A 26,495-nucleotide genomic window follows, 5' to 3' on the forward strand; every position below is an offset into this window, starting at 1 on the left:
TTTAAACCATCATGCTCCTTGATTCTCCTTCCGTACTCACCAGGGAATAACTGTACATAGGTAATTGTACTTTTCAACAGGTCATTTAAAGGGAGGGAGATCAATCATTTGGCACATGTTTCTTGAACTAGTTTGAGTCAAACACTATGCTAACTCCTGGGCAGGGAGTGGTAAGATTACACATGGGACCTCTGTATTCCTAGTATTCACAGATGACTGTGGACTAGATCTGAAATAAATGAACCAGCAATGAATAATGATGAACTAGCATAAATGTTCTTAAGGAAAAGGACAAGAGCCTATTGGATTAAGTGATCAGAGAAGACGTCTGACAAGGTGGGATACTAAGTGTGACTAAAGAGTTGACAATTGTCCAACAAAAAGAGATAACAGCATGCATCGAGGCTTTGAAGTGAGAGAAAAAGGACACACCTGAGAAACTGAACAGAGTCAGTTTGCCTCTACACCATTCATTATACAGGAGGATAAATATGTGTCCACAGGCAGAAGTTAAATCATACAAGGCTCTGTGGGCAATGTTAAACAGCTTGGAATTTATCTAACGCTCAAATGCAGCACATTGAGGAATTTTACCCAAGTAAAATTATGTGATCCAATTTTCCTTTTGAAAAGATCGATCACTTTGATTGCTATGGGGAGTGTGGACTGGTTGAGGAAGAGCAGGCAGAAAACACCCAAGTCGGAAGCTGTTGAAGGAATACATAAGATCTTAGTAGTTCGAGGTGCAGACAAAGGCAGTGCAGGAATGGAAGGATCCAGAAAGGGCCCCCAAGCAATGGAAAAGGGTGTGTGTGTTGTGAAGCCTGCCAGTTCCAAAAGGTAATAAGCAGGTAGTAGAGACTATGGGGAGGTGGAATTAGATAGGAAGAAAAAGTATGTGGAATTGCTATGACAGCTTCATGATCACTTTTGACCACAGGAAGAGGAATTTGGGGGGCTCCAGAAGCTGTGTTGCAATGGATCAAGGAGGGAGGTCAGGCTTTCTGTTCTTGCATGTTATCACTGCAGAACACAGCAGAAAGTCCTGACTACCAGATGAGAAAACACGATTTAAAGGCCTCTAAGATAGGCAAGGTAAGGAATTAGCACCGTTAAACCTAAGAGACCGAACGCAGAAATACCAGAAGTACCAAAGTCGTTCTTATCCACTGCCGAGTCTAAAGAATTCATGGAGTTCAGCTTTATCAAAAGGTACACATATTATAGATTAAGGAGAAGGCTAGAGATCCCCTAAAGGTGGCACGGGAATCCTTTTTCATTTCTATGACATGGAAATGAGAAGCAAAAAGGACACCTTAACTTGTTTTCCTACGTGCTCCAAGGAAGACTTAAAAGAATCTTAATTTACTGGTGCTGAGCAGACAGGGCAGGTGGGGAACGGCCTAGAAGTTGTAATCGTGCAGACCCCACTCATGCTGCCTGAGTGACTAATGAAACTTCTAATCACAAATTTAAAAAGACCCTGGCCTGTTAATATTGCCAGACACCTCAAAAAAGCAAACAGATCCTTTGAAGAGAAGTGCATCTTTGTCCTTGATCGCAAAGAATGTATTCACATTATTTTATAAGGAAAAGTGAGCAGTTCACAAATGAGAATCAACACAAATAACAAACAGGGACCGTAAATCATGTAATTATTAAATGAATATTATGAAGACTATGCCTGGTATATTTACAGAAGTAAACATATGTGCAGGAGAAAATAAATTCTAAATAATGACTATTTGTAAAGAACTTTGGAAATTCCTGGAAACTGTATAGAAAAAGACAGCTGATACACCAATAAGAAAACCTTTTATTTAAAATCCGCGGGGCGGTGGTGGCACATGCCTTTAATCTCAGCACTCGGGAGGCAGAGGCAGGTGGATCTCTGTGAGTTCAAGGCCAGCCTGGTCTACAGAGTGAGATCCAGGACAGGCACCAAAACTACACAGAGAAACCCTGTCTTTAAAAACCAAAAAAAAAAAAAAAAAGAAAAAAGAAAAAAGAAAGAAAAGAAAAGAAAACCTTTTATTTAAAATCTAAGGTTCTCTGAGAGGCTGAAAATGGTGAACATGCATGGGTAGGAAAATCACAATTTGACCTGCCTCAGCCATCATACAGAAGAAGGCCCAGGTATTTTGATTGTATGTTGTGGTTTCTGCTTTTGTTTGGTTAGTTTTGGTTTTGGCGTGTGTGTGTGTGTGTGTGTGTGTGTGTGTGTGTGTGTGTGTGTGCATTTCTTGTGCTTTTTTGTTGTTGTTGTTGTTTTATTATTCTGGTTTGTTTGTTTTATTTGCCTGTTTGGTTCTAAAGAGAGAAAGAAAATGTGTAAAGTTGGATAGGTGAGGAGGTGGGGAGGATCTGGGAGGAGGTGGGAGAGGGGAAACCATGATCAGAATATGTTGTATTCATTTTTTAAACAAACTAGCAAAAAAGGCCTGGGTGCCCAGCACTTGGGAGGCAGAGGCAGGCAGATATCTGTGAGTTCGAGGCCAGCCTGGTCTACAGAGCGAGATTCAGGACAGCCAGGGCTACACAGAAAAACCCTGTCTCGAAAAAAAAAAGAAAAAAAAAAAAGAAAGAAAAGTACATAAGGAAAGATAGCCTTGTCGTTGGTGGACAGGAGCAGCAGATCTCAACTAGGAATAACACTGGAGTTTGAGAGCTCTTAATCTGAAGTCAGCAAATGGGTGAAACTCTGGAGCCACTTCCTCACTACTGTAGAGCCCAAGAACACTGAAATTCCAGGGTTATATATAGCATCCACAATGGCATCTCTCCAGCAGAGTGATTAATACTCTCGGGGCCTTGAAAGTATGAAGACAGGTCCTCCACCTGTACCTATCTCAGTGCCACGTTTGCTTCCTTCACTCCAAATTCAACTGGGACACACGCCACAGCTAGAACGTTGGCCACCTATGGGAGGGATATGATCTGGAAAATCTCAAGAGGGTGAGATAGTCTAACCGGCCTACAGGCTGCAAAGCTACATGTGGCCAGCAGAGGGCATTGCTGCACAAATATGGGAAGCCAGTAAAGTGAAGCTAGGTTTGACAGACATTGGGCATCTGTTTGTCTAATCCAGGCTCAGCATTAGCCTAAACCATACAAAAAGCAAGGGTTCCCAAGTTCAATTCCCTATGCAGTTTTTAAAGAATCAGAAAGATGCAGGGTCCCTTGGCTCGGCCTGGGAGGAGGGGACTGGACCTACCTGGACTGAGTCTACCAGGTTGATCTCAGTCTGTGGGGAAGGCTTTGCCCTGGAGGAGATGGGAATGGGGGGGCGGGCTGGTGGGAAGGTGAGGGGGGCGGGAGGGGGGAGAACAAGGGAATCTGTGGCTGATATGTAGAACTGAATTGTATTGCAAAATAAAAATTTAAAAAAAATGTTAAACAAAAAAAAAAAATCAGAAAGAAGCCGCTCCAAAATTCAGTCTGTTTTTCTTTTTCTATCTTTTTGCCCCTCTCTTTTCTTTTTATTCTACTTCAGTATATGTAAAAGTATGCTTTTAGCCGGGCAGTGGTGAAGCACGCCTTTAATCCCAGCACTCAGGAGGTAGAGGTAGGCAGATCTCTGTGAGTTAGAGGCTAGCCTGGTCTACAAAGTGAGTTCCGGGACAGAAACCCTGCCTCGAGGGGAAAAAAAAAAAAGTATGCTTTCACCAATCAGCTGCTTTCAACATACATTCACTTTTATTTATACATTTTTTTCATTACGGAGTAATATTTGTTTTCCTCTTCCCCTTCTTATCTTATTCTTCTCCTCCTCCTCTTCTTCCTCTGGTTTCATGTTGTTTCTTCCTAGTAGTAGTGCTTGACTTGCTTAGTTTTTAAAAAACACTCTTACATTTATTCTCTGTCTTACATTGATCTAATTTTACTCTAAAAATTTTCTTTATTGAGAAATCCTCTTTGTGTATGTCTTTTACTTTTTCTCTTCCTCATATCTTGCTCTCTCATTATTCTCTCCACAACATTCTTTTCTGCCATTATTATTATTACTATTATTATTACTCTTCTTGCCTTTTACTTAGATTTTCTTCTATTTCTACCCTCTCCTGACTCTTCATAGCATTAATATACCATCCACACACATAAACTAAGTAGCTTTTGTTGTTGTTGTTTTTCACTCTTAGCTTTTTTGGGGGGCTGCCACCCAACTCCCAAATAAATCACACACAGAGACTTATTATGACTTATAAATGCCCAGCCTTAGCTTGGCTTGTTTCTTGCTGGCTTCCCTTAACTTTAAATTAACCCATTTATCTTTTGCCTCTTGGGTTTTTCCTTTGCTTACTTTTACTTCTTACTTTCACTCTTACTCCATGGCTGGGTGGCTCAGTGGCTGGCCCCTGGTGTCCTCCTCTCCTTGTTCTCTTGCTCTTTCTTCTTTTTCTCCCAGATTTCTCCTTCTATTTATTCTCTCTGCCTGCCAGCTCCACCTATCCTTTCTCCTGCCTTGCTATTGGCCATTCAGCTCTTTATTAGACCATCAGGTGTTTTAGACAGGCACAGTAACACAGCTTCACAGAGTTAAACAAATGCAACATAAAAGAATGCAGCACATCTTTGTATTATTAAACAAATATTCCACAGGATAAACAAATGTAACACATCTTAAAACAATATTCTACAACAAGCCTTTAACTGAACATCACATTATATAGTAGTGTGCCTTTTCCTTTTTTTGGTCATTTCTGATGTATTGATGACAGTTAGTTGATATTAGGGGTATTTCTAAGTCTTGTATGGTTAGGTGTTGTTGATACAGCCCTTTGTGTTCTACTGCCTTAGTAGGATTGTGGGATTGAGCCTTCAGGAGTACATTGCTAGGCCTGGTGGTAGTAGTGCATTCCTTTAATCCTAGCACTCTGAGAGGCAGAGGCAGGTAGATCTCTATGAGTTCGAGGCCAGCCTGGGCTACAGAGTGAGTTCCATGGCAGCCAGAACTGTCTGAAAAACAATACAACAACAACAAAAGAAATATGAAACAGCAAAGCCACTTGACTCTTAAAAACAAAAACAAGAACAAAAACAAAAACCCAGAGCTCCTCAGCTACTGGACATATGCAATATCTAATAAAAAATTCAAAAATATACTGATAAAAATGATCACTGATAGGGCTAGAGAAATGGTTCAGAGGCTAAGAGTACTAACTGTTCTTCCAGAGGACCTGGGTTTAATTTCCAGGACCCACATGACAACTCACAACTGTCTGTAACTCCAGTTCTAGGGGACCTGATACCCTCACATAGACATACATGAAGGCAAAACACCAATGTAAATAGAAAGAAATAAATTTACAAAAATGATCACTGACTAAAAAGAGGATACAAACAAAAAGGTGAATTCAATCCAAGACCTGGAGAGAAAAGGCAACAACACAGAGGGGGGAATCCAGCAAAATAGTTGAGAAAATCAGCAGTATGGATAAAAAGTCAATAATGTAGAGGAAAAATTCAGTGAAATGTTGGAAATGAATAATCAATACATCAAATAAAACCACACTGGGAATCATTACTAATAGACCACACAAAGCAGAAGGAAGAACATCAGAGATGAAGAGTGATGTTGGTTGTTTTTGTTCTTTTTACTCTTTAGCTCTTCTGTGGGCCCACCACCCAGCTCTCAAATAAATCCATGGAGTCTTATTCTTAATTATATATGCATGGCCTTAGCTTGGCTAGTTTATAGCCAGCTTTTCATAACTTATATTATCCTATCTTTGGCCTTGGGGCTTTTATCTTTCTGTTTCTGTATCCCTTTTCTTTCCTTCTTATTCCGTGTCTGGCTGGGTGGCTGGGCGGCTGGGTACATGGCCCCTGAAGACCTCCTCCCTCCTCTCTCATTTCTTCTCCCAGATTTCTCCTTCTATTTATTCTCTCTGCCTGCCAGCCCCGCCTATCATTTCTCCTGCCTTGCTACTGACCGCTCAGCTCTTTATTAGACCATCAGGTGTTTTAGACAGGCAAAGTAACACAGCTCACAGAGTTAAACAAATTCAACACAAAAGAATGCAACATGTCTTTGTATCATTCAACAAATGTTCGAAAGCATAAATAAATGTAACACTTCTTAAAATAATATTCCACAACAGAAGAGCAAGGTTGATGAATATATTCAGACATCAACAAGATAAAAAAATAAATGAGTCAGCAAAATGGCTCAGTGGGTAAAGGTGCTTGCTGCCAAGCCATTGACCTGAGTTCAATCCCTGGGACCTGCATGGTGAAAAAAGAGAATTGACATCTGCAAGTTGTCCTCTGACTTTCACATGTATGTCATGGCATGAACATGTACACATGGAGGTAAAAAGATAAATACAAGTTGGGTGTTGGTGGCACACACCTTTAACCCCAGCACTCGGGAGGCAGAGGCAGGCAGATCTCTGTGAGTTAGAGGCCAGCCTGGTCTACAGAGTGAGATCCAGGACAGGCACCAAAACTACACAGAGAAACCCTGTCTTGAAAAACCTAAATAAATAAATAAATAAATAAATAAATAAATAAATAAATAAATAAATGATAAATATATGTGAAAATGAATGAGTGTGAATGACAATACTGAAGAATTCTGAGATAGAATCAGGAGACCAAAGAACCCATGAGCTAGAAGGAGCTAAGATAAATGCTAATAATGTAGAGACTCTATTCAATGAAATTATAGCAGAAAAATTTCCAAATGTAGAGAGACATTCAAATATGCAGACCCCTAAGTACATGCAAATAAAATATTACAATCAAGCTACCAAAAATGCAAAGCAAACAAACATTCAATGCTGTAAAGGAAAAAAGCCAACTCACTTATGAAGTCAGACCTCAGTTCTCTCAACAAAACCCCTAAGACCCATGAGAGTAAGGAACCATGTAGTTCAAGCCCTGAAAGTAAATACCTACCCACCAATATTGCTTTATCCAACAAAACTATCTTTTAAAGTCAATAGAGAAATAATAGTCCATCAAGACAGGCTAGCTAAGGTAGTTTATGACTCTCAAGCCAGTGCTGCAGAAGATAAGAGAATAATATACACAGAAGAAGAAAGACAGCATCAATCACAAGATCACAGGAAACAATAAATTTCATGAGAATAATAGATGAACAAAGGAAAGTCAGGAAAGAATCCCGTCATGTCCCAACACAGTAAACCAGCAAATTCTCAGCACTAATAACTGAGATAGAAGAGATCAAACAATAATTCAACCAACCAGAAAAACAGCCAACAACATTTTAGAAACTACTAAACATTTCACCATAACAACTTTCAGCGCAATGGCCTCAGCTCACCAATAAAGAGATATAGACTGGCTGACTGACTTCTGAGGGTCAAAGGCAGGAAGGCAATCTATCAAATTAATGGAAGCAAAATGAAGCTGGAATCTATTCTAAGATCTGATAAGGTCAACTTCAAATCAAAACTATTCCGAAAATATAAAGAGGGCCACTATTTATTAATAAAGGGAATCATTCATCAAGAAGATAAAGCAATAGTAAATACATATGCACTAAATGAGGCTCCTAATTTCATAAAGCAAACAATAATGTACACAAAACATCAGATGACATCACTACCCCACTCTCATCCAAACTAAACATCAATCAATCAATCAATCAATCAATCAATCAAAAAACATTCTGTTGAACAGATTTAGCAGATATATAGAGAGACTATTTCATCCCACAGGTACAGAATATACCCTCATTTCAGCAGTCCATGTACTTTCACAAGACACATTCTAGATTACAAAGCAAATCTTTATACAAAAGAATCCAATCTTTTTTATCTTATAGGATCATAGTGGACTAAAACTAGAAATCAATAACTAGAGAAATGACATAAATACATGGAGACTGAATGAGTGACTGTTAGGTCATTGAAGAAATCAGGGAGTACATTTAAAAATTCCTAGAATTAAATGAAAACGAAAGCCACAATGTATGACAGTCATTGGAAAAAGCTAACACATTTCTGAAAGGTTTTGACCGACATAATTCTTTTGCTTGTATCCTCTTTTAGGTCAGCAATCATATCTACCAGTAAACTTTTAAAATATTTATCCTGTGTTTTACCTATTTCAGCAAACTTTCAAAATCTCTGGAATTTAATAAATATGTTAGAAATCATACAGATCCCAAATAAATAACCTAATGATGAACATCAAGGTCTTGGAAAAACAAGATCAATGTAAATCCAAACAGCAGTAGACAGCAAGAAATCATAAAGATCAAGGCAAAAATTAATGAAATGTGCTGTGGGATAATGTCCTTGTACACTGGTTTAACAAAATGCTGATTGGCCAATAGCCAGGCAGAAATTATAAGTGGGGCCAGGAGAAGAGGAGAATGCTGGGAAGAGGAGATCAGAGTCAGGAGTCGCCAGCCAGACACAGAGGAAGCAAGATGTGAAGGCAGAACTGAGAAAAGGTACCAAGCCATGTGGCTAAACATAGATAAGAATTATGGGTTAATTTAAGTGTAAAAGCTAGCCAATAATAAGCCTGAGCTAATGGCCATACAGTTCGTAACTAATATAAGCCTCTGAGTGACTATAGGACTGGTGGGTGAGAAAGATTAGTCCTGACCGAGGACCAGGCAGGATACAGGAAAACTTCAGCTACAGAAATGAAAGCTAAAAGAACAATATATAAAATCAACCAGAGAGATGATTTTTGGAAAAAAATAAGCAAGATCAACAATTGATAAACCCATAGCCAAACTAAAAGAAGAGTGAGAAGATCCAATTTTTTCTCTTTTTTTATGTATACAGTGCTTTGTCTGCAAGTATGCCTGTAGACCAGAAGGGTATCAGATTGTGAGCTGCCATGTGGGTGCTAGGAATTGAACCCAGGACCTCTGGAAGAGCAGCCAGTGCTATTAACTGCTAAGCCATCTCTCCAACCCCATGAACATCCAAATTTATAAAACTAGAAGTGAAACAAGAAGGTTAGGAATGAATTTAATGAAATTTGGAGAATCATTAGTGAATACACTGAAAATTTATATTCCAAAGAATTGTAAAATCTAGAAGAAATTAATAAATTCCCACATGCAGATGACCTACTGAAATTAAACCAAGAGGATATAATATTGTGTAGGGTGAATATGATCAAAATCCCCTATATACACATATGAAATTGTCAAATAATAAACAAAAAATATTTTTAAATGATGCAAAAAAGATAACTCGAGAAATGGATAAAAATAGAAACAAATACGAAATAAGAGACAAATTTGGAAGGCCAATACATACATGGGAAGTAACACAATCTCACTAGTCCTCAGAGGCATGCCAACTCAAAGCAGCACTCCCTGCTCCGGCTCCTATCAGACATGAACAGAACTTAGGCCTGAAACAATTCTAAAATACCGACGAGGATTTTGAGAACGACAGGCATCCTAACACAATAAAAGTGAGAGTTTACATTGGCACAACCCTTTTAGAGAATATTTGGAAACAGAAGGCAAACTGGAATCTGCCAATGCCACTCCTGAGTACATCTTAGCTCAGTAGTTCTTGCACTGCTAAGTTCCAAGTTACTCTTTTTCCTTCCTCCACCTCCCAAGTGCTGGAGTATCAACCAGTGTATGTGTGCTAGGGATGGAACCATGTCTTGGCATATGCTAAGCGATCACCATGCTAACTGAGCTCCATAGCCAGCCTCCAAGATATTTTCAAACTGTTAAAACTTACTGCAAATGTTAAACAGCTTTGGTTTACATGAACTGTATTTATTGATAAATACCAGACTAGTAAATAAAATTCAGAAATTAAAAAACTATGTATTGCCATCTAAAAGGTAACAAAAACTCACGTTAATGTGAATGACATTTTATAAAATATTTTTTTTCCGAAACAAAATTCTTTTTTTTGTTTTGTTTTGTTTTGTTTTTTGAGACAGGGTTTCTCTGTGTAGCTTTGGAGACTGTCCTGGAACTCACTTTGTAGACCAGAGTGCCTTTGAACTCACAGAGATCTGCCTGCCTCTGCTTCCTGAGTGCTGGGAAGGCGTGTATCACCACCACCTGGTCCAAAACAAAATTCTTAGTGAATAAAGTGGCATTATTTTACATTTCTGTAGGTATGTTTAGCTGAAGTAGAAGACAACTGAATTTTGTTTCTGAGGGGTTTTTTTGTAGTTTGTTTTTGAGTGAGGTATATGAACAGTAGAGAGACTCATATAGATGAAGGAGAAGATGTAGAAAAGCCTTTTTAGGAAAGTTCAGCATATCTTCATGATAAAATCCCTGAAAACAGGAATGGAAGGATGCCTCAATATAATAAATTAAATATGCCAAACCTATAACTGACATTATACTAAGTGGGAAAAATACTGAAAGCATTTCCTTTAAAATCAGGAGCAGGACAAGGATGTTTACTCTGCTCTTGTTCAACATAGTGCTTGTGTTAGTTAGGGTTCCTATTGCTGTGATAAAACACCACGACCAAAAGAAACTGAGGAAGGAAAGGGTTCATTTCATCTTAGACTTTCAGGTACTGGTCCATCAGTGAGGAAAGTCAAGGCAGGAACTCCAGCAGGGAAAGCATCTGGATGCAGGAGCCCAAGAAGAAAGCCGTGGGGAGGAGTGCTACTGATTGCCTTGCTCCTCCTGGCTTGTTCATGTGCCATCCAGGAGCACTTGCCTCAGAGGAGCACTTTCCACGGTGAGCTAGGCCCTCCCATATCAGTCATTCATCAAGAAAATGTCCCACAGACTTGTCCACAGGCTAATCTGATGGGGGCATGTTCTCAATTGAGGTTCCTCTTCTCAAATGACTCTAGCTCATGTCAAGTTGACAAAAAATTAACCAGATCAGTGTTCAAAGTCTTATCTATAATTGTAAGACAAGAGAAAGAAATAAAATGGATACAAATAAGAAAGGAAAATTTCTCAGTACTTTGGAGGTAGAAGCAAGAGGATCAGGGGTTTAAGGTCATTCTCAGCTCCATGGAGAGTTCTAAGCCAATCTTAGATACCAGACACCCTGTCTCAAAAAGTAAGTAAAGGGCTGGAGAGATGGCTCAGCAGTTAAGAGCACTGGCTGCTCTTCCAGAGGACCTGGGTTCACAACTGTCTGTAGCTCCAGCTCCAGGGGATCTGACACTCTCACACCAATGTACATAAAATAAAATTACATAATTAAAAAAAAAAGAACTTTCAACGTTAAAAAAAAGGTAAGTCAAGGCAGACGGATCTCTGTAAGTTTGAGGCCAGCCTGGTCTACAGGGTGAGTTCCAGGACAGCCAAGGCTACACAGAGAAACCTTGTCTCAAAAAACAAACAAACAAACAAAAAAAAACAAAACAAAAAAGTCAAAGAATTCCTGTTTACCGATGGCATGATACTATACTCAATACTTAAAAGACTCTAGGTACTCCACCAGAAAGTTCTTATTCCTGATTAACACGTTCAACAAAGTAGAAGGACACAAAACAAGCATTAAAAAGTAGTTGCTTTCCTGTGTGCCAATAGCCAAATTCTCAAAAGAGAAATCATGGAGAGATCCTATTCCCAACAGCTTTTTTTTTTTTAAAGTACGAATTAACCTTTCCAAGGAGGGGAAAACCTTCTATAATGAAAAGTTTGAGACATTAAAGAAGGAAATTGAAGGCAGTGAAAGATAGAAAGACCTCCCATGCTCGTGGACTGGTAGAATTAACATTGTTAAATAGTTATAGTCCCAAAAGTGACCCGCAGAATGAATGAATGCACCCCCATTAAAATCCCTATGACATTCTTCACAGAACTGAAAATCAATATAAAGGTTTACATGAAAATACAACAGAAACACTGCCCCCCAGGAGGCAATGCTAAGAAAAAAGAGCTGGAGGTATCAGGATACCTGATTTCAAATTCTATCACAGAGCAGCCATGTTAAAGTTCAGCATGGTACTGGCACAGAAACATAGATGAAGATCAATAAAATAAGAGGCTCGGAGCTACAACCACCTAATTTTTGACAAATTAGGGGTCATAAAGCTTCCATGGAGAGAAGTAAGCCTCTTTAGCAAATGGTACTGGAAAAACTCAATTTCCACTTAAAGAAGAATGGGAACTCCGTATCTTGCATGGTGCACAAAAATCACTTCAAACTGGAACGGCTCAAAGACCTTAAAATAAGTCCTGAAAGCTTGAAACTGCTGGAGAAAGCATAGGTAAAGCACTTGAAGATATAGGCAGAGACGAAGATTTTCTGGAAAGGGCTCTAATAGCATAGAAAACAATCCAAGAACTGACAAAAGGAGAATATACATGACCAAAAAAAGCTTCTGCCGTGGTAAAGTGAGGGAGAGATAGCAGGACATGGTTAGACAGGAAAAGTGAAAGTGGATTCTCTAAGATTGGTTTCTAGTTCCCAGAAGACATTGTGAGGAGTGTACTGGTTCAGGGGAAGTATCTGAAGGGGACCAATAGAGGAAGTGGGGAGGGCTTCCAGCTCTAGGGCCCCACCCATCCCAAAGGAAGCAGTTTGCTTGTTTCAATAAAGCTGTTACTTTCACTTTCTCAGTGACTCGGTCTTCTGTCTTTCCCAGATATTCAACTTTGTCCACCCTATGGAATAAACGTGGGGACTCTCTACCTCACTACCAGCACCTCTATTACAGAAGGCAGCAATCACTAAAGTGAAGACGGTCTTCAGAATGCAGCAAAGTCTTTGCCAACTACAAATCAAACAAGGACCTAATATCCAAGATATATAAAGAACTATAAAGTTAAATACTAAAAGAACCTGGTGTGGTGATGCACACCTTTAATTCCAGGACTCAGAAGACCAAGGCAGGCAGATCTCTGAGTTCGAGGCCAGCCTGGACTACATCCTGAATTCCAGGACAGACAGAACTACATAGTGAGCCTCTGTCTCCAGAAAATAAAACAAAACCAAAATCCCTAAAGACCAAGAAAACAGGAAACACCAAAATCCAATCAATAAATGGGTTCATAAACTGAATAAACAGTTCTCAAAAGAAAAACTAAGAACTGGCCAGTAAATATTTTTTTAAAGTGTTCAGCATTCATAGCTATTCAAAAAATATATTTTAAAACTAATTGACACTCTATCTCAGCCCAATCAGGATGGCTATCATCAAGAAAACAAACAATAGCAAATACGAGGATGTGGGGAAATAAAACCTTTACACATTGTTAGTAGTAGTGCAAACTGGTGTAGCCACTATGGAAATCAGTATGGAGAATCTTCAAAACACTAAAACTAGACCTATCTCATGACCCAGGTATATACCCTAAGTCAACATACTACAGAATGTTGTAGACTATTATTTTAACTAGGCAAAAATGTGTTACATTTGTTTATGCTGCAGAATATTACTTTAATTGTGTAAAGTGTGTTACTTTTGTTTATGCTGCATTTGTTTAATTATGAAAAGACATGTTACATTTGTTTCACCTTGCCTGCTTAAGGCACCTGATTGGTCTAATAAAGAGCTGAGTGGTCAATAGCTAGGCAGAGAAAGGATAGGTGGAGCTGGTGGGCAGAGAGAATAAATAGGAGGAGAAATCCAGGCTCAAAAAGAACAAAAGGAATGAGAGAAGAAGAATGAGAGGAGAGAAAGAGGGGGACATGCCAGACAGCCATCAGCCAACCAGACAGAGAGACAACAAGAGGTATATAAGAGGTAACAAGCCCCAAGGCAAAAGGTAGATACAGAAACAGGTTCATTTAAGTTAAAAGAGCTGGCCAGAAAAGAGCTAAGCTAGGCTGAGCATTCAAAACTAATAAATCTCTGTGCCATGATTTGGGAGCTGGTTGGTGGCCCAAAAGAGAAAGCCTACTACAACAGAGATACTTTCCCATTCAGTTTATTGCTGTACTGTTCTCGGTACCAAATGCATGGAACCATTCTAGATGTTTACCAAGAAATGGACAAAGAACATGTGGTACAGATACACAATGAAACTTTATTAAGGCATAAAGAAAAATGAAATCACAGCATTTGTGAGGAAATAAATGAAACTGGAAATGATTACATTAAGCAAAACAAGGCAGACCCAGACAAATACCACATTTCCCTCATATGTGTTTACTCTAGACTGTGTGTGTGTGTGTGTGTGTGTGTGTGTGTGTGTGTGTGTGTAAATTTGTATGCGTGTAGCTTATGAAAGTAGAAAGGGGATCCTGAAAGGGGAAGAAGAAATCTTAGGAGAGGGAACAAAAAAAGTGTTTATTGGAATATACATGATGAAAGTAGAAAGAGGGGCTATTGGGGGCAGAAAAGTAACCGACAGGAAGGTGACAAGAGGGAGAATATAGTGTAGAGGGATAGGTTACACCAAAAAAAACTTCAATGACATCTATCTATGAAAATGCCATAATGAATTTCATTACTTTGTATTACTATTTAAAAATAAATTTTAAAAAGAGTTAATGACTACTTCAAACACAGACAAAAATAGAACATCACAGAGAATGATAAGTATCCATGGCAGATAATAAATCTGAAGCATTAGAGGCCCAAACATCAAGGTTCATTCAATAAATAGTTTCCAGCAATACTTGCTGTCTAGTAAGGATGCATCCAGTGTTGGGCTGCACAACTAATGCCCTATCCAGAATAAAAGCATTTGTCACATTTTTAGAAACCGCAATGGTCAATGTAGGTCTCACCAAGAAGAACTAGAACTTGAGGGAGCATGATGACTAGTGTTACTTGTCAATTTGAGAAAACTAAGCATTACTCTCTGGGCATGTCTGGAGGGGTTTATCTTGATGGTTTTCATTGAAGTGGGAAGACCCATCTACTGTGAGTGGTACCATTCCCTGGCTGGGATCCTGAACTGTACAAATGGGGAAAGGGAGCTGAGCAGCACCATGCAGTCATAATTCTCTGTTTCCTGATTGTGGATATGCTATGACCAGTTGCTTCAGGCTCCTATGCTTTGACTTCTTCACCATGAAGGAGTGTATTATTGAACTGATCCGGAATAAAGTCTTTCTCCCTTAAATTGCTTTTGTCAGAATATTTTATCACAGCAACAAGAAAACAGTCTCATACAGGGAGGTAACAAAGGAAGATGTGCTGATATTCTGGAAAAGAGTATTTAAAACAAAGGGAACAAGTTGAGCAAAGATGGTAGAGAGGGACATGGGTATTTTCAAAACAAGCCAGCCAGCCTGCTGGAGTGGAGACAGCAAGGTGAAAGGAGTAGGAGAGGAAGCCAAGGATCAATTAAGAATGGAGGTAGGGGAAGAGGCAGGCAGATCTCTGTGAGTTCAAGGCCAGCCTGGTCTAGAAAGTGAGTTCCAGGACAGCCAGGGCTGTTAGAGGACATCCAGGGCTGTTACACAGATAAACCCTGTCTCAAAAACAAAACAAAAAGCCACAATTCTATTTAACTCTTGGGCATATACCTAAAGGATGCTCAATCATAACCACAAGGACACTTGCTCAACTATGTTCATAGCAGCATTATTTGTAATAGCCAGAACCTGGAAACAACCTAGATGTCCCTCAACCGAAGAATGGATTAAGAAAATGTGGTACATATATACAATGGAGTATTACTCAGCAGTGAAAAACAATAACATCATAAAATTGCAGGAAAATGGATGGACTAGAAAAAAAATCATTCTGAGTGAGGTAACCCAGACCCAGAAAGACAAACACAGTATGTACTCACTTATAAGTGGACATTAGGAGTAAAGTACAGGATAACCAACCTACAATCCATAGCCCCAGAGAAGCTAGATCACAAAGAAGGCCCAAACAGGGATGCATGGATTTCCATGGGAAGGAGAAATAGAAGAGATCTCCTGGGTAAACTGGGGATGGGTGTAGCACAAATCTTAAAGTTCTTATTAATAAAACCAAATATGAGGCCAGATACTGGGGTGAATGCTGGAAGATCAGAAAAGCAGAACAAGCCACGGCCACCTCACCTTTCCAATTCCTCAGCTGATCCTGTTTCCTCAGACTGGAAGCCTCTGAGTCCTTATCCAGATGGATCTTAGCTGAACTGCGCTACTCAAAAGCCTAAAAGCTTAACCAGCCTACTTACTGGTTTTCACACCTTATATACCTTTCTGTTTTCTGTCATCACTTCTTGAGATTAAAGGCGTGAGTTACTATGTCTGGCTGTTTCCAGTGTGGCCTTGAACTCACAGAGATCCAGGTTAATCTCTGCCTCTGGAATACTAGGATTAAAGGCGTGTATGCCACCATTTTCTGGCCTGCATATCTAGTGGCTGTTCTGTTCTCTGACCCCAGATAAGTTTATTAGGGTGCACAATATTTTGGGGAACACAATACCACCACAGGTGGGGGTGGAGAGGGATTAGGGAATGGGAACTTGAGGGTGTGGGTTGAGTAGGCTGAGTGTAGGAGGTGGGCTGGGGATGGGATGGAGGGGGAGAGTAGAAAGAGACATCTTGATGGGAGGGCATTTTTGGGTTAGAGAGAAACCTGGTGCCAGTGAAACTCCCAGGAACCCACAAGGACGACCTAGGTCCGTCCCATGCAGGCTCCCTAGCTGTTGGTCTAGAGTCTGTGAGCTTCCACGAGCTCGGGTCAGCTGTCTCTGTGGGTTTCCCCATCATGATCTTGACCCCCTTGCTCCTATAATCCCTCCTCCCTCTCTTCAGCTGGACTCCTGGAGCTCAGCCCAGTGCTTGGCTGTGGGTCTCTGCATCTGCTTCTGTCAGTTACTGGATGAAGGGTCTATGATGACAGTTAGGGTAGTCACTAATCTGATTACAGTAGATGGCCAGTTCAGGCACCCTCTCCACTATTGCTAGGAGTCTTAGCTGGGGTTGTCCTTGTGGATTCCTGGGGATTTCCCTGGCACCAGGTTTCTCCCATGATTGCTCCTTCTATCAAGATATCTCTTTCATTGCTCCCCATCTCCGTCCCTTCCCCAGCTCCGCCATCTTGATCCCTCATGTTTCCAGCTGCCATCTCTTCCCCTTTGCCCCTCCCCCCTGTCAGTTTACCCAGGAGATGACAAGACTCTCTTGATTCAAGATCCTTAGTACTTGGCCCAATACAGAACTTCTGGCTAAGTCATTGTGCTGACCTGCAAGGGTGTGCATGGGGCTAAGGATGGGGATATGATGCAACTCCCACATTATTAGCAATCCTGACTCCAACCCAGATCAAACCTAAGCCTCCATAACATCATGTAACTAATATATCAAACCTAGGGATTAACCCTATGCAACTGCTACTCCATCCCTCCACAGAAATTACTACATAGCCTTGAATGTCTCTCAGACCCATTCTAATAGTCCCACTGGTGGATGGGTTTGCCTCATACTTTCTTGACCCTTCCTATTCTGACTCAGCTTCTTCTCCTTGCCTTCCTATTTCTTGCCTGGCAGAAGCCACCACGGTGGCCGCCCTACCGGGCATGCTCAGTGCTCTGGCCTGGCCTGGACTCCCTGTCTAGCAGTAACTCAGCCTGCAGAGCTGGGTCCCTTTAGTGCCCAGGTCCCTTTAAATCCATCCGCCTGGTTGCTAGGCAACAGTGCGGCCCGCGCTGGAGCTGCACTGCAGAGGCTCTACCCCGGGCCAGCCTGGCCGGTCGCGGTGGCGGTGGCTAGCACTGAACAAGGGGCTGCCGCCTGCCGGTGGTGGCTGGCTTCGGGGAAGAGCGGACAGGGCTGTCCAGACCGCACCCGCGCTTCCAGGTATGTCTGTGGAAGGGACATCACGGGCTCCCCTGGCGCGCCCCTCGTTACCCCCTGACTCGCCCGGTAAGAAGGCGGAAAACCAAGGAAGTCCCAGCAGCAGGTTTTTGTTGTCGTTGTTTTTTTTTTCTCTTGAGAGCCCCAGGCTGGAGCTGGCGAGTGTTTGAAAAGAAACAGGGCGTGGGAAAGGGGTTGTGGAAGGAGAAGTGGGGTCAAGCTTGTCCATTCACCCGCCCGATACAGGATCGGGACTGGGGAGGTGAAAAGTATCACCTGCAGTGGGAGGGCTCTAGCAACATCTCGTTCCCAGCCACCTTCTTTTCCACAGAAGCAAGGATGGCAGGAGTTTCAGTTAACCATTCACAGAGAAAAAATCCCCAAACTATGCATACAAAGATACAGCTTTATAGTAAGAATGTGACTCCCATAGTAATAAAGTCAAAGCCTTGGGAACTCAGGTGACTCCGTATCTCTTCTTCAAGAAGGAATAATTTCACACTAATAACAAAGAGTTGGGGTTGATAACCATACACAGTACCCAGTTTTCAATGGTACATTGTTTCTCTCACCATGCTGACCAAACAATAGAAAAGAATCTATCCGAGGAAGTGGACACTTGACCCATGTGTTAGGGCCCTGAAAGACGAAAGCAGAAAACGAGAGCACTTCTCTTTGTCATGTTTTTAGAATTTAACTGTACTGTAAGGGAGGGAAGCCAGGACTAGGCTCCAGCCTTTCGCTAATGTGGCTCTTTATGATCAGCCAGCTTCAGTCTCCACCACTGGTGGCTCATTTGCTCAATACACACAAAGGGTAAAGAGATACTGTGTTGAATAGAGTATCACCATGATTCTTGTCCCACTTGACATGTGTATTGCCTGAGGAACAGTTGGGAAAATGTACTGAAAACTTAAAAAGAGAAATTGCTTCTGTCTGGTGCCACATTGCAGATAGACCCATGGACATTCTAGGTGTAGCATGTGTGACATTAGTACACACTTCAGAGAGGAACATGAGTTTGAACATTCTTTAAATTATATTTCCTGATTACACTTCAGGGGGATGGGGGTTGACTGTTTTTTTCCAGCTCAAGTTGGAGGAGACCAGTGACATCCGGTCTAAAGACCTTGGACCTCAGGAAGGGTAAGTACAGTTGTTCTGGCTGTTATCTCATCCTGGGAGTTTAGAAGCCCAGAGTCTTGCCCAACATAAACCTTCAACTTTGTAACAGAATCATCAGTCTTCATTGTCAGTATGTTTTCAAGATGGCCTCATAAACATTCAAAAGAAAAGTGCCCCGGAGACTTTAGCTAAGCCAAATAAACTTCAAGGGAAAAATTAAAGCCCTTGCCCTAAAATGTCATCCAAAGCACTCTGTAAGCTAGAGAGGAGATTATGGATTTTCTTTTCTTCTTCTTAAAAAAACAAAAACCATTCAATTAAAATCAAGTGTTACCAGATACCAGAGTGACCATTACACTTGGCTCTGGCTCGGAATGCTCGGTCATGCTACCAGAAAAAGGAATATGACAGATTTGAAGTGGAAAAATGAATTGACTCATAGTTTTGGAGAGAAAAGCCTCAGCCTGTCCTACAGCCAGTGTTACAACTTCTAGAAACACCAGGAAATGCGCATATGTAGATTTAGCTGTAAGCCCCACTTCCTGGGATTGGGACAGAGTCCTGGTGTTAGGGATCACAGTTCTTGAGGGGGGCCATTTGTTATTAACCAGCTGTGAAGTAAGTTCACCACCTCTGTTTTATCCCTTAAGACTGCCTCCCAGACGGCACGCCTTCATGGGTTCTGAAAGGCGAGCACTACAATAGCTCTTTGCCCGCCCCAACCTGCACTTAATCCTTTCTGTCTCCCCTCAGTTTGTCTAGTAAAACATAGTGATCCACTTGGGCTGCACACAGTTCCCTTGGTTCTTCATTTTGTTATTAAGTGGTTTTCTACAACTTAGTGAAAGAGGATGGGAAACGAGAAGGTATCCTGGAGGAACCAGGTCAGAATTCTCTGTTTCCTGCCTGGAAGCAATGAAAATAGAAAAAATGTTGCAATGCTTGTTTTTTTTTCCCCCTGAGACAAAGTCTCACTCTTTAGCCCTGACTGGCCTTAACTCACTCTGTAGACCAGGCTGGCTTCAAACTCACAGCGATCCACCTGTCTCTGCCTCTTGAGTGCTGGGATTAAAGACATGTACTACCATGCCTAGCTGAGTAAGATATTTTCTTTTCCTATTTTGGCTGAGCGTTTTTTCTGAGGGTCAAAAGAGTAGAAACCACCAAGAATAAAGAGAGGGTGCTCTTTGGGCTAAAGGGGCCCCTTTGTTTTCACTCAATGGTTCCTAAGGGATGACTGAAAGCTTGACTTTTTTTAAAAAAAGATTTATGTATTTTATGTGTATGGGTATTTTGCCTGCACCACATGAATACCTAGTACAATGGATTCCCTGCAACTGCAGTTACAGACAGTTGTGAGTGGCTGCCATGTGGGTGTTGGACATTGAACCTAGGTCCTATAGAGGAGCAGCCAGTGCTCTTAACTGCTGAGCCCTGTCTCCAGCCTGGAAAGCCAGTTGAGGGAAGTTGAATGGCTGAGTAGTGACTGACGTTGCTCAATATATGGGTGTGGGGGGGGGGAGTGAACTTTACCAACCATCACTGCAAGTTTACATAGCTTGATATGGAGGACCTTTGTGAGATGGGCAAAGCCCCTGACATCCTCCCATAACTGCTTCCCAGTCACTGCCTACCTATGCCAGGACAAACAGCTGCCCTTACAAACAGACCTATATTTACACAAAGAGAGTTCTGAACATTTGAAAGCATACTCTAATGTAAATGGAATAACACAACAGAGGGACAAAACCATATTGGCATTGCATCAGGAACTTTCCCAAAGCATATGATTTCAAATACAAATATTTTAGAAAACAAATAATTAACTTTCCTGTACACCTTAATGGAAGATTCCTCCCCAGGGCCTGACCTTGAACATGAAATAGAAGTGGTTTTATTGATTTCTTCTTTCCCAATAAACAGTAGCATATCATTTTGTGAAGCTGTATGAAGATAGATATACTTTCACCTAGTATTTTCAGTACAATGATAAAACTGAGAGTCTTAATAAATAATCACTCTTGGCTTTGTCCTCAACACTATTATGTTACATCACATTACATTATTAATTCACTCTCAATTTGTTTAATCAGTGATTCCAAAACACTTTTTTGTAGCTTTTTTTTTTGGTTTTTCAAGGCAGGGTTTCTCTGTGTAACAGCCCTGGCTGTTCTGTAACTTGCTCTGTAGACCAGGCTGGCCTCGAACTCACAGATATCTGCCTGCCTCTGTTTCCCGAGTGACTTCAAGTGATACTACTGTTTCAGCCTCTCTAGAAGCCTCCTCCTCCTCCTCTTAGTTCACTGAAGATATCTTTGACACAAATCTTAAGCACAGAGGTTACCAGAAAGAGAGGTGCTCAGGAAACAAATAAGACACACCCCACATTCGTTTCTCATGGAAGAACTGCCATTAAGTAGCCAACCATTTTGAAAAAACATACAAAGCATGAGGCAAGCCATCTCTTACTGCCCCCAAATGCCCCCACGACTTTGCCACCACAAAATAGTTCCCAGAGGATAAATGGTACTGTTTTCAGGTAGGACACTATCAGAAGCCCATTATTAATTCATGCCAGACACAGGTGTAGCCAGAGTTGTATAACTAGTAGTGCAGCCCCAAGGCCTTCCAGGGAATAATTTTCGTAGACGACCTCTAATGTTATTTTTGTCACGACTTTATTTTTCTCCTGTCTGTGTTCTGACTGGATTCTTTGAATTTTTCATTTCTCTTGGGTCCTTCGAGGTTCAATGTATAGTGGAGTGGACACAAGAACAAATGTGCACACTGCCCAGCTGAAAGGGCATGTTTGTGCTTTCAGTAACGGCTTCCCGAGTCTGCTGAGGCAAATTACCTAGTGAGGTTGATTGAGAACAAAATGGCTGCCCAGCCAAGGTGGCGGGGGGAGGGGTGTCATTATTTTTCAAGCATATTCCTGGTCCTTGCTCCCAGTCCTCATGCCATACTTGTCCTGCCGTGAAAGCAAACAGCGCTGAAGAAGGTGCTGCTGACAGATCTCAGGCCTCCTTGGAGCTTTGCCACGCTCTAACTAAATGTGGGAACAAGTCCTTCAAGGCTGTCTTGCCAGTGAAAGAGAAAAGGGAGCATCTGGGAGACCCCTTGACCCTGCCTGGGGAAGCCTGGGGAGAGGAATGCCGGGAGCCTTTCAGACATTTCTTTCTCCCTTCCCCTCCCCCCATCAGCTTTTCTCTCTCCTCCTGTGGCTCCTTAAAGGATCCCCTAAGCTCTGCAAACAATGGAATCTGTTCTTTCAGTCTGTGGAATGACACCTAGTGGATGAAGAAAGGGGGTTTTCAGAACAAGCACTGACCTGGGAGACAGGAGCTGTTTCATTACTACAGCCTATGTGGCCTTGCTCAAGTCCCTCCGTTTCTCTGAGCCCAGTTGTTTAATCAATGGACTCTTCCAGCTTCTTGGAGAAAGGACTGGATTTCTAGGATTCATTGAAAGGCAAATCCTTTCAGACACTCAGGAAATTCTACAGAGGTGTGGGGAAGAAAGACAGGGTAAAAATGAAAAAGTATGTGTGTGCATGCATCTGAGGAGCAACATTAAAGTTATTTTTTGTAATTAATTTTTTTACTTTATGTGAATTTGTGTTTTGCTTGCATATAAGTCTGTGTGAGGGTGTCGGATTCCATGGAAGTGGAGTCACAGACAGTTGTGAGCTGCCACGTGGGTGCTGGGACTTGAATCCCCAGTCCTCTGGAAGAGCAGTCAGTACTCTTAACCACTGAGCCCAGCCCCCAAACATGAAAACTATTAATGGAGAGTTTTCTACATGAGCTTCTTTCTCTCTGTACCCAGACCTCTGTCGTTGATGTCCCCTCCTTGTATGTCCAGGTATAGTGTGGCCTCACCGTAACTGTGCGCAGTTTGTTTTACAGAATTCTCTGGTAAAGTTTTGATTTATGAAGAGATGTGGCACACAAGCTCACCCTGCCCTCTTTCCTCTTACATCCACTCCTTTCCCTCATGCCTGTTGTTGCTTTGACTCATTTGTGCTCATATTTGTGAAACGGAGAGAGATCAAGATTATGATTGATCATCATTCCATTCCAGGACAGGCATGTCATAGATGCTTCTGGAGTGTGACTGAAAGAATAAGAAAAGTCAGAAAAGACTATTTCTAGAGGAAAAACCATGATTCTGGCAAGTGTACAGCATGCATTTCTTGTCTGGCTTTGTCACTACGGTCTGGGGATGGAACCCAGGATTTGTTACATACTAAATAAACACTCTGTCACTGAGCTACACTCCAGTCCTGATTAACTAAACTTTGTTTTGGCTTGTTTGTGTTTTGGATGGGAGATCTCATGAAAGTCAGGCTGATCTCAAACTCTCTGTGTAGCCAAGACTGGCCTTGAACTCCGAATCCTTGTGCCTGCACCTCCTCGGAATGCTGGAGCTATAAAGCAGGTGCTGCCTCCCACACCGGCAGGGATTGCCCTCCAGTATTTATAAACTTTGGATGCTGGTTGGGATTTTGTAGGCTATGTTTTCACCTAAAACTGATACTCAGAGTCTGTATATGAAAAACACTTTCGATAGCGTTAATATTTTCAATTGTTGACATGGCAGCTCATTATAAAACTGCTCTCCAAACAGAGAGAATTCTGTACACTTGGCAAAGCCTAAGACTGGACTAGCAGGAATTCATAGGTCAAGACAGAAGGGCATTTGGCAGAGTTAGTCATGAGGAAGTCTGCCTGGTACACTTTACCAGAAGCAGCTCATGTTTCATCAAGCCTTGAAGTTTCAGTCACTTTAAGGAATGAACAAACAGTAGTTCGATCCGAGAGAACTAGACACAGAGTAAGACACATTGAAAGAAAAGGTATTAACAATATTTGCCTAGTAATTCCAAAAGAACCTTTTGATTATTTTAAAGCAGTCTGTTTTCATGCATGCAGTTGCCTTCCCATAGAACTGTCTACAAAGAATAACTAAACACATTCATGTACTGATTCCACTTCATGGGATGGAAGAATATTACAGGTGCGGGTGCTCGCGGAACTTAGCTACCTTAGCCCTTTCCATTTATACAAGAGGAAAAGAAGGTCCAAGCCACTCTGTCAGTTTGAGGAGAGATGGCCCTCAACTGTTCAGGCACCTTCAGTGCAAACCAGCGTTCCTAGTTCTTTCTACGTTGTGGGCGACTCATGGAGATGATTCAACTTGGTTTTAAATTTTGTTTTTCAGGGGGCTGGAGAGATGGCTCAGAAGTTAAGAGCACTAGCTGTTCTTCCAGAGGTCCTGAGTTCAATTCCCAGCAACCACATGGTGGCTCACAACCATCTGTAATGAGATCTGGTGCCCTCTTCTGGCATGCAGGCAGAACACCATATACATAATAAATAAATAAATCTTAAATTTTGTTTTTCAGGAAATCAAAGAGGTGCCCAACAGAATGGATGCTAGACGAAAGCACTGGAAAGACAATACGTTCACTCCTTTTTTAAATGAGCCCGATGTTCTAGAAGAGGCTGCTCCTCTTCAGTCTTTCTCTGAAGAAACACCTGCAGACAAATCCAGGAGGATGGGGAGAATTTTTAACTTTGCCAGTAGAAAGGTTCAAGAAGAGAACACATTTAAGAGCAAAGACTGTTATTCCCCGATAGTGGAAAGAGAACAAGACCCCAATTTAGGAGAGAGAAGGATGAACGCGTCAAAGAACGTAGCAAACACAGATTCTGCCTTCTTGGACTTGCTTAATTTGGGTGGTGCAACCAAGGAAAGTTCTCACAGAAGGGAGAGCGCCTCCGCGTGGAGTAGAAAGGAATTGCCGACTGCAGCACAAGGCACCGGGAAGAAATGGTCAGAAGAAATGCCACCAAAACTCCGTCTGCACCTCCTGAACGAAGAGCTGGGAGAACTTAACCTGAAATGCCGGGAGATCGAAGAGGACTTTGAAAATGCCGAAAAAGAACTTTTGAACTCTCGAAAGGAAGCCTCAACGAAATCTGTCAATCTTCAAGAACCAGGGACAGCTGCTTCAAAGAATGACCGGGAACTGCAAGCTTTAAAAAATGACCTGTCTGAAAAAGTGACAAACGTAAAAAACTTAACCGAAGAGCTCCAGCAAGCCAAAGAAGTCATGTACAGGTTGGATCTAGAGAACAGAAACTTGAAAGACACTGTCTTGAAACTGAAGCATCAAACTGAGCTCAGTACTGCGCTCCTCAGAGAAGAGATGAGATTGTTTTACGAGCTGGAAATGGAAAAGATCCACTTAGAGCTGGGTGCCATCAAGAATGAGCTGAGGGCTGAGAAGACCCTGCGAGCAAAGAATAGCAGAACCCTGGAGTTGCTTGGAAGACAACTTGCTTCCGTGATAAGGTCATCGCATACTGCTGACCACTTTACTGGGAATGGTTTTTAAACTCAAGGGGGGAAAAAGCCTTTCACTGGGCAAGTCATTGAGCCAAGTCGATGTTTATTGTACTACCCATTTGTGTACTGCTAAAATGTGTTTGATAGCTTGCAATCTTTACGGTGAATCAGAATACCTACAGGTGAATCAAAATACCCACAGATCGTGCAGATGTTAACTTTGAAGCATCTGTTTTCTCTTTTTGATGAAGTCATTGTCAAGAATCTGAACTGATACTTCTAAAATCTCTTTTATATGGGTGCATATATAATATCACTAAAACAAAACAACCATAAAAACCCAAACTGATTCACCAGATCACGGATGAATCCAAATCAGCAGCATTGTGTGATCTTGTTAGCCATGTCCTTGGCACATCAATGTTCTCCCATCTGTGGTAATCAACGCGAACAATAAAAATCTTGTTTACATGTATAAGCACAGAGTACGCCTGTGACTTTTGTAGTTGCCTGGTCAAACTCAGCAGGACAAAAATGTATCTATTTTCTTTGGGGTCTAACCTTGATTGGGTACATAGAAACGTCTGGGGAACACAATCTCCCCTGCTGATTTCCCCCATGCTTTTTCCTTGGACTTGGACACAGTTCTCATAGACTACAGGATGATTTAGATCACTGTTCTGACCTTTGCTATAAGCAGAGCCTGTCAGCCATGGCTCTTGCATTTTCTTACGTTGGCCAGCAAGGGGCACTTTGTTTACACAGTTCTCCCAGAGTTCAGCCAGGGGAATTTTCCAAGTCCTTAACTGGCTTCTATCACTGAGCTAGGACTGCTGTGAAAGGTGTTGGATGTCATCTAGACAAACGTCTAGTGTGCTGGCTTGATTTAGGTCATCATCCACCTCTGTAAGGGGCCCAGAAAATGATAATTTGCTTTGTATTTACGAAGAGTGAAAATATGCTGCCTCTGTCCTTTGGTGGAAATGATGGCTCAGTGATTCTCTGAATTGGTGGGTGTTGACCATCAAGATTTCTGGTAATCAGACACTTACTTGCATGGCATTTTTTGAGATTATAATATAACTACATCATTTCTTCCTACCCTTTCCTCCTTCTAAACCCACTCACATGCCGTCCTTGTTCTCTCTCAAATTTACGGCCTCTTTTTTTTTTTATTAATTGTTGTTACATACCCATATGTGTATGCATATGCAGGTATATTCCTAAATATAACCTGCTTAGTCTGTATAATGTATGTTTTCGGAACATTTGGTATTGGATAACCAAGTGGTGTGCTCTTCCCTGGAGAAGACTATTTCTCCCACTTTGAGTATCCCTTAGTTTGCTGTAGTTCTTTGTGTAGAGCTGAGGCCTCAT

General features: G+C 41.5%; 1 protein-coding gene across 2 annotated transcripts; it reads left to right on the plus strand.

The window, feature by feature from the left end:
* Window positions 1–17,490: 17,490 nt before the first annotated feature.
* Ccdc160 (coiled-coil domain containing 160) lies at window positions 17,491–25,596 on the plus strand. Of its 2 annotated transcripts, XM_059250315.1 has the most exons (3): window positions 17,491–17,642; window positions 18,730–18,785; window positions 24,172–25,596. In XM_059250315.1, exon 3 carries the CDS (start codon window positions 24,196–24,198, stop codon window positions 25,165–25,167), a length of 972 nt encoding a protein of 323 aa, XP_059106298.1. In that variant the 5' UTR covers window positions 17,491–17,642; window positions 18,730–18,785; window positions 24,172–24,195; the 3' UTR covers window positions 25,168–25,596. The 2 variants fall into 2 exon arrangements, with proteins under 2 accessions (XP_059106298.1, XP_059106297.1); XM_059250314.1 differs by lacking the exon at window positions 18,730–18,785.
* Window positions 25,597–26,495: the final 899 nt, after the last annotated feature.

Source organism: Peromyscus eremicus, chromosome X, assembly GCF_949786415.1.
Source record: "Peromyscus eremicus chromosome X, PerEre_H2_v1, whole genome shotgun sequence".
NCBI lineage: Eukaryota > Metazoa > Chordata > Mammalia > Rodentia > Cricetidae > Peromyscus > Peromyscus eremicus.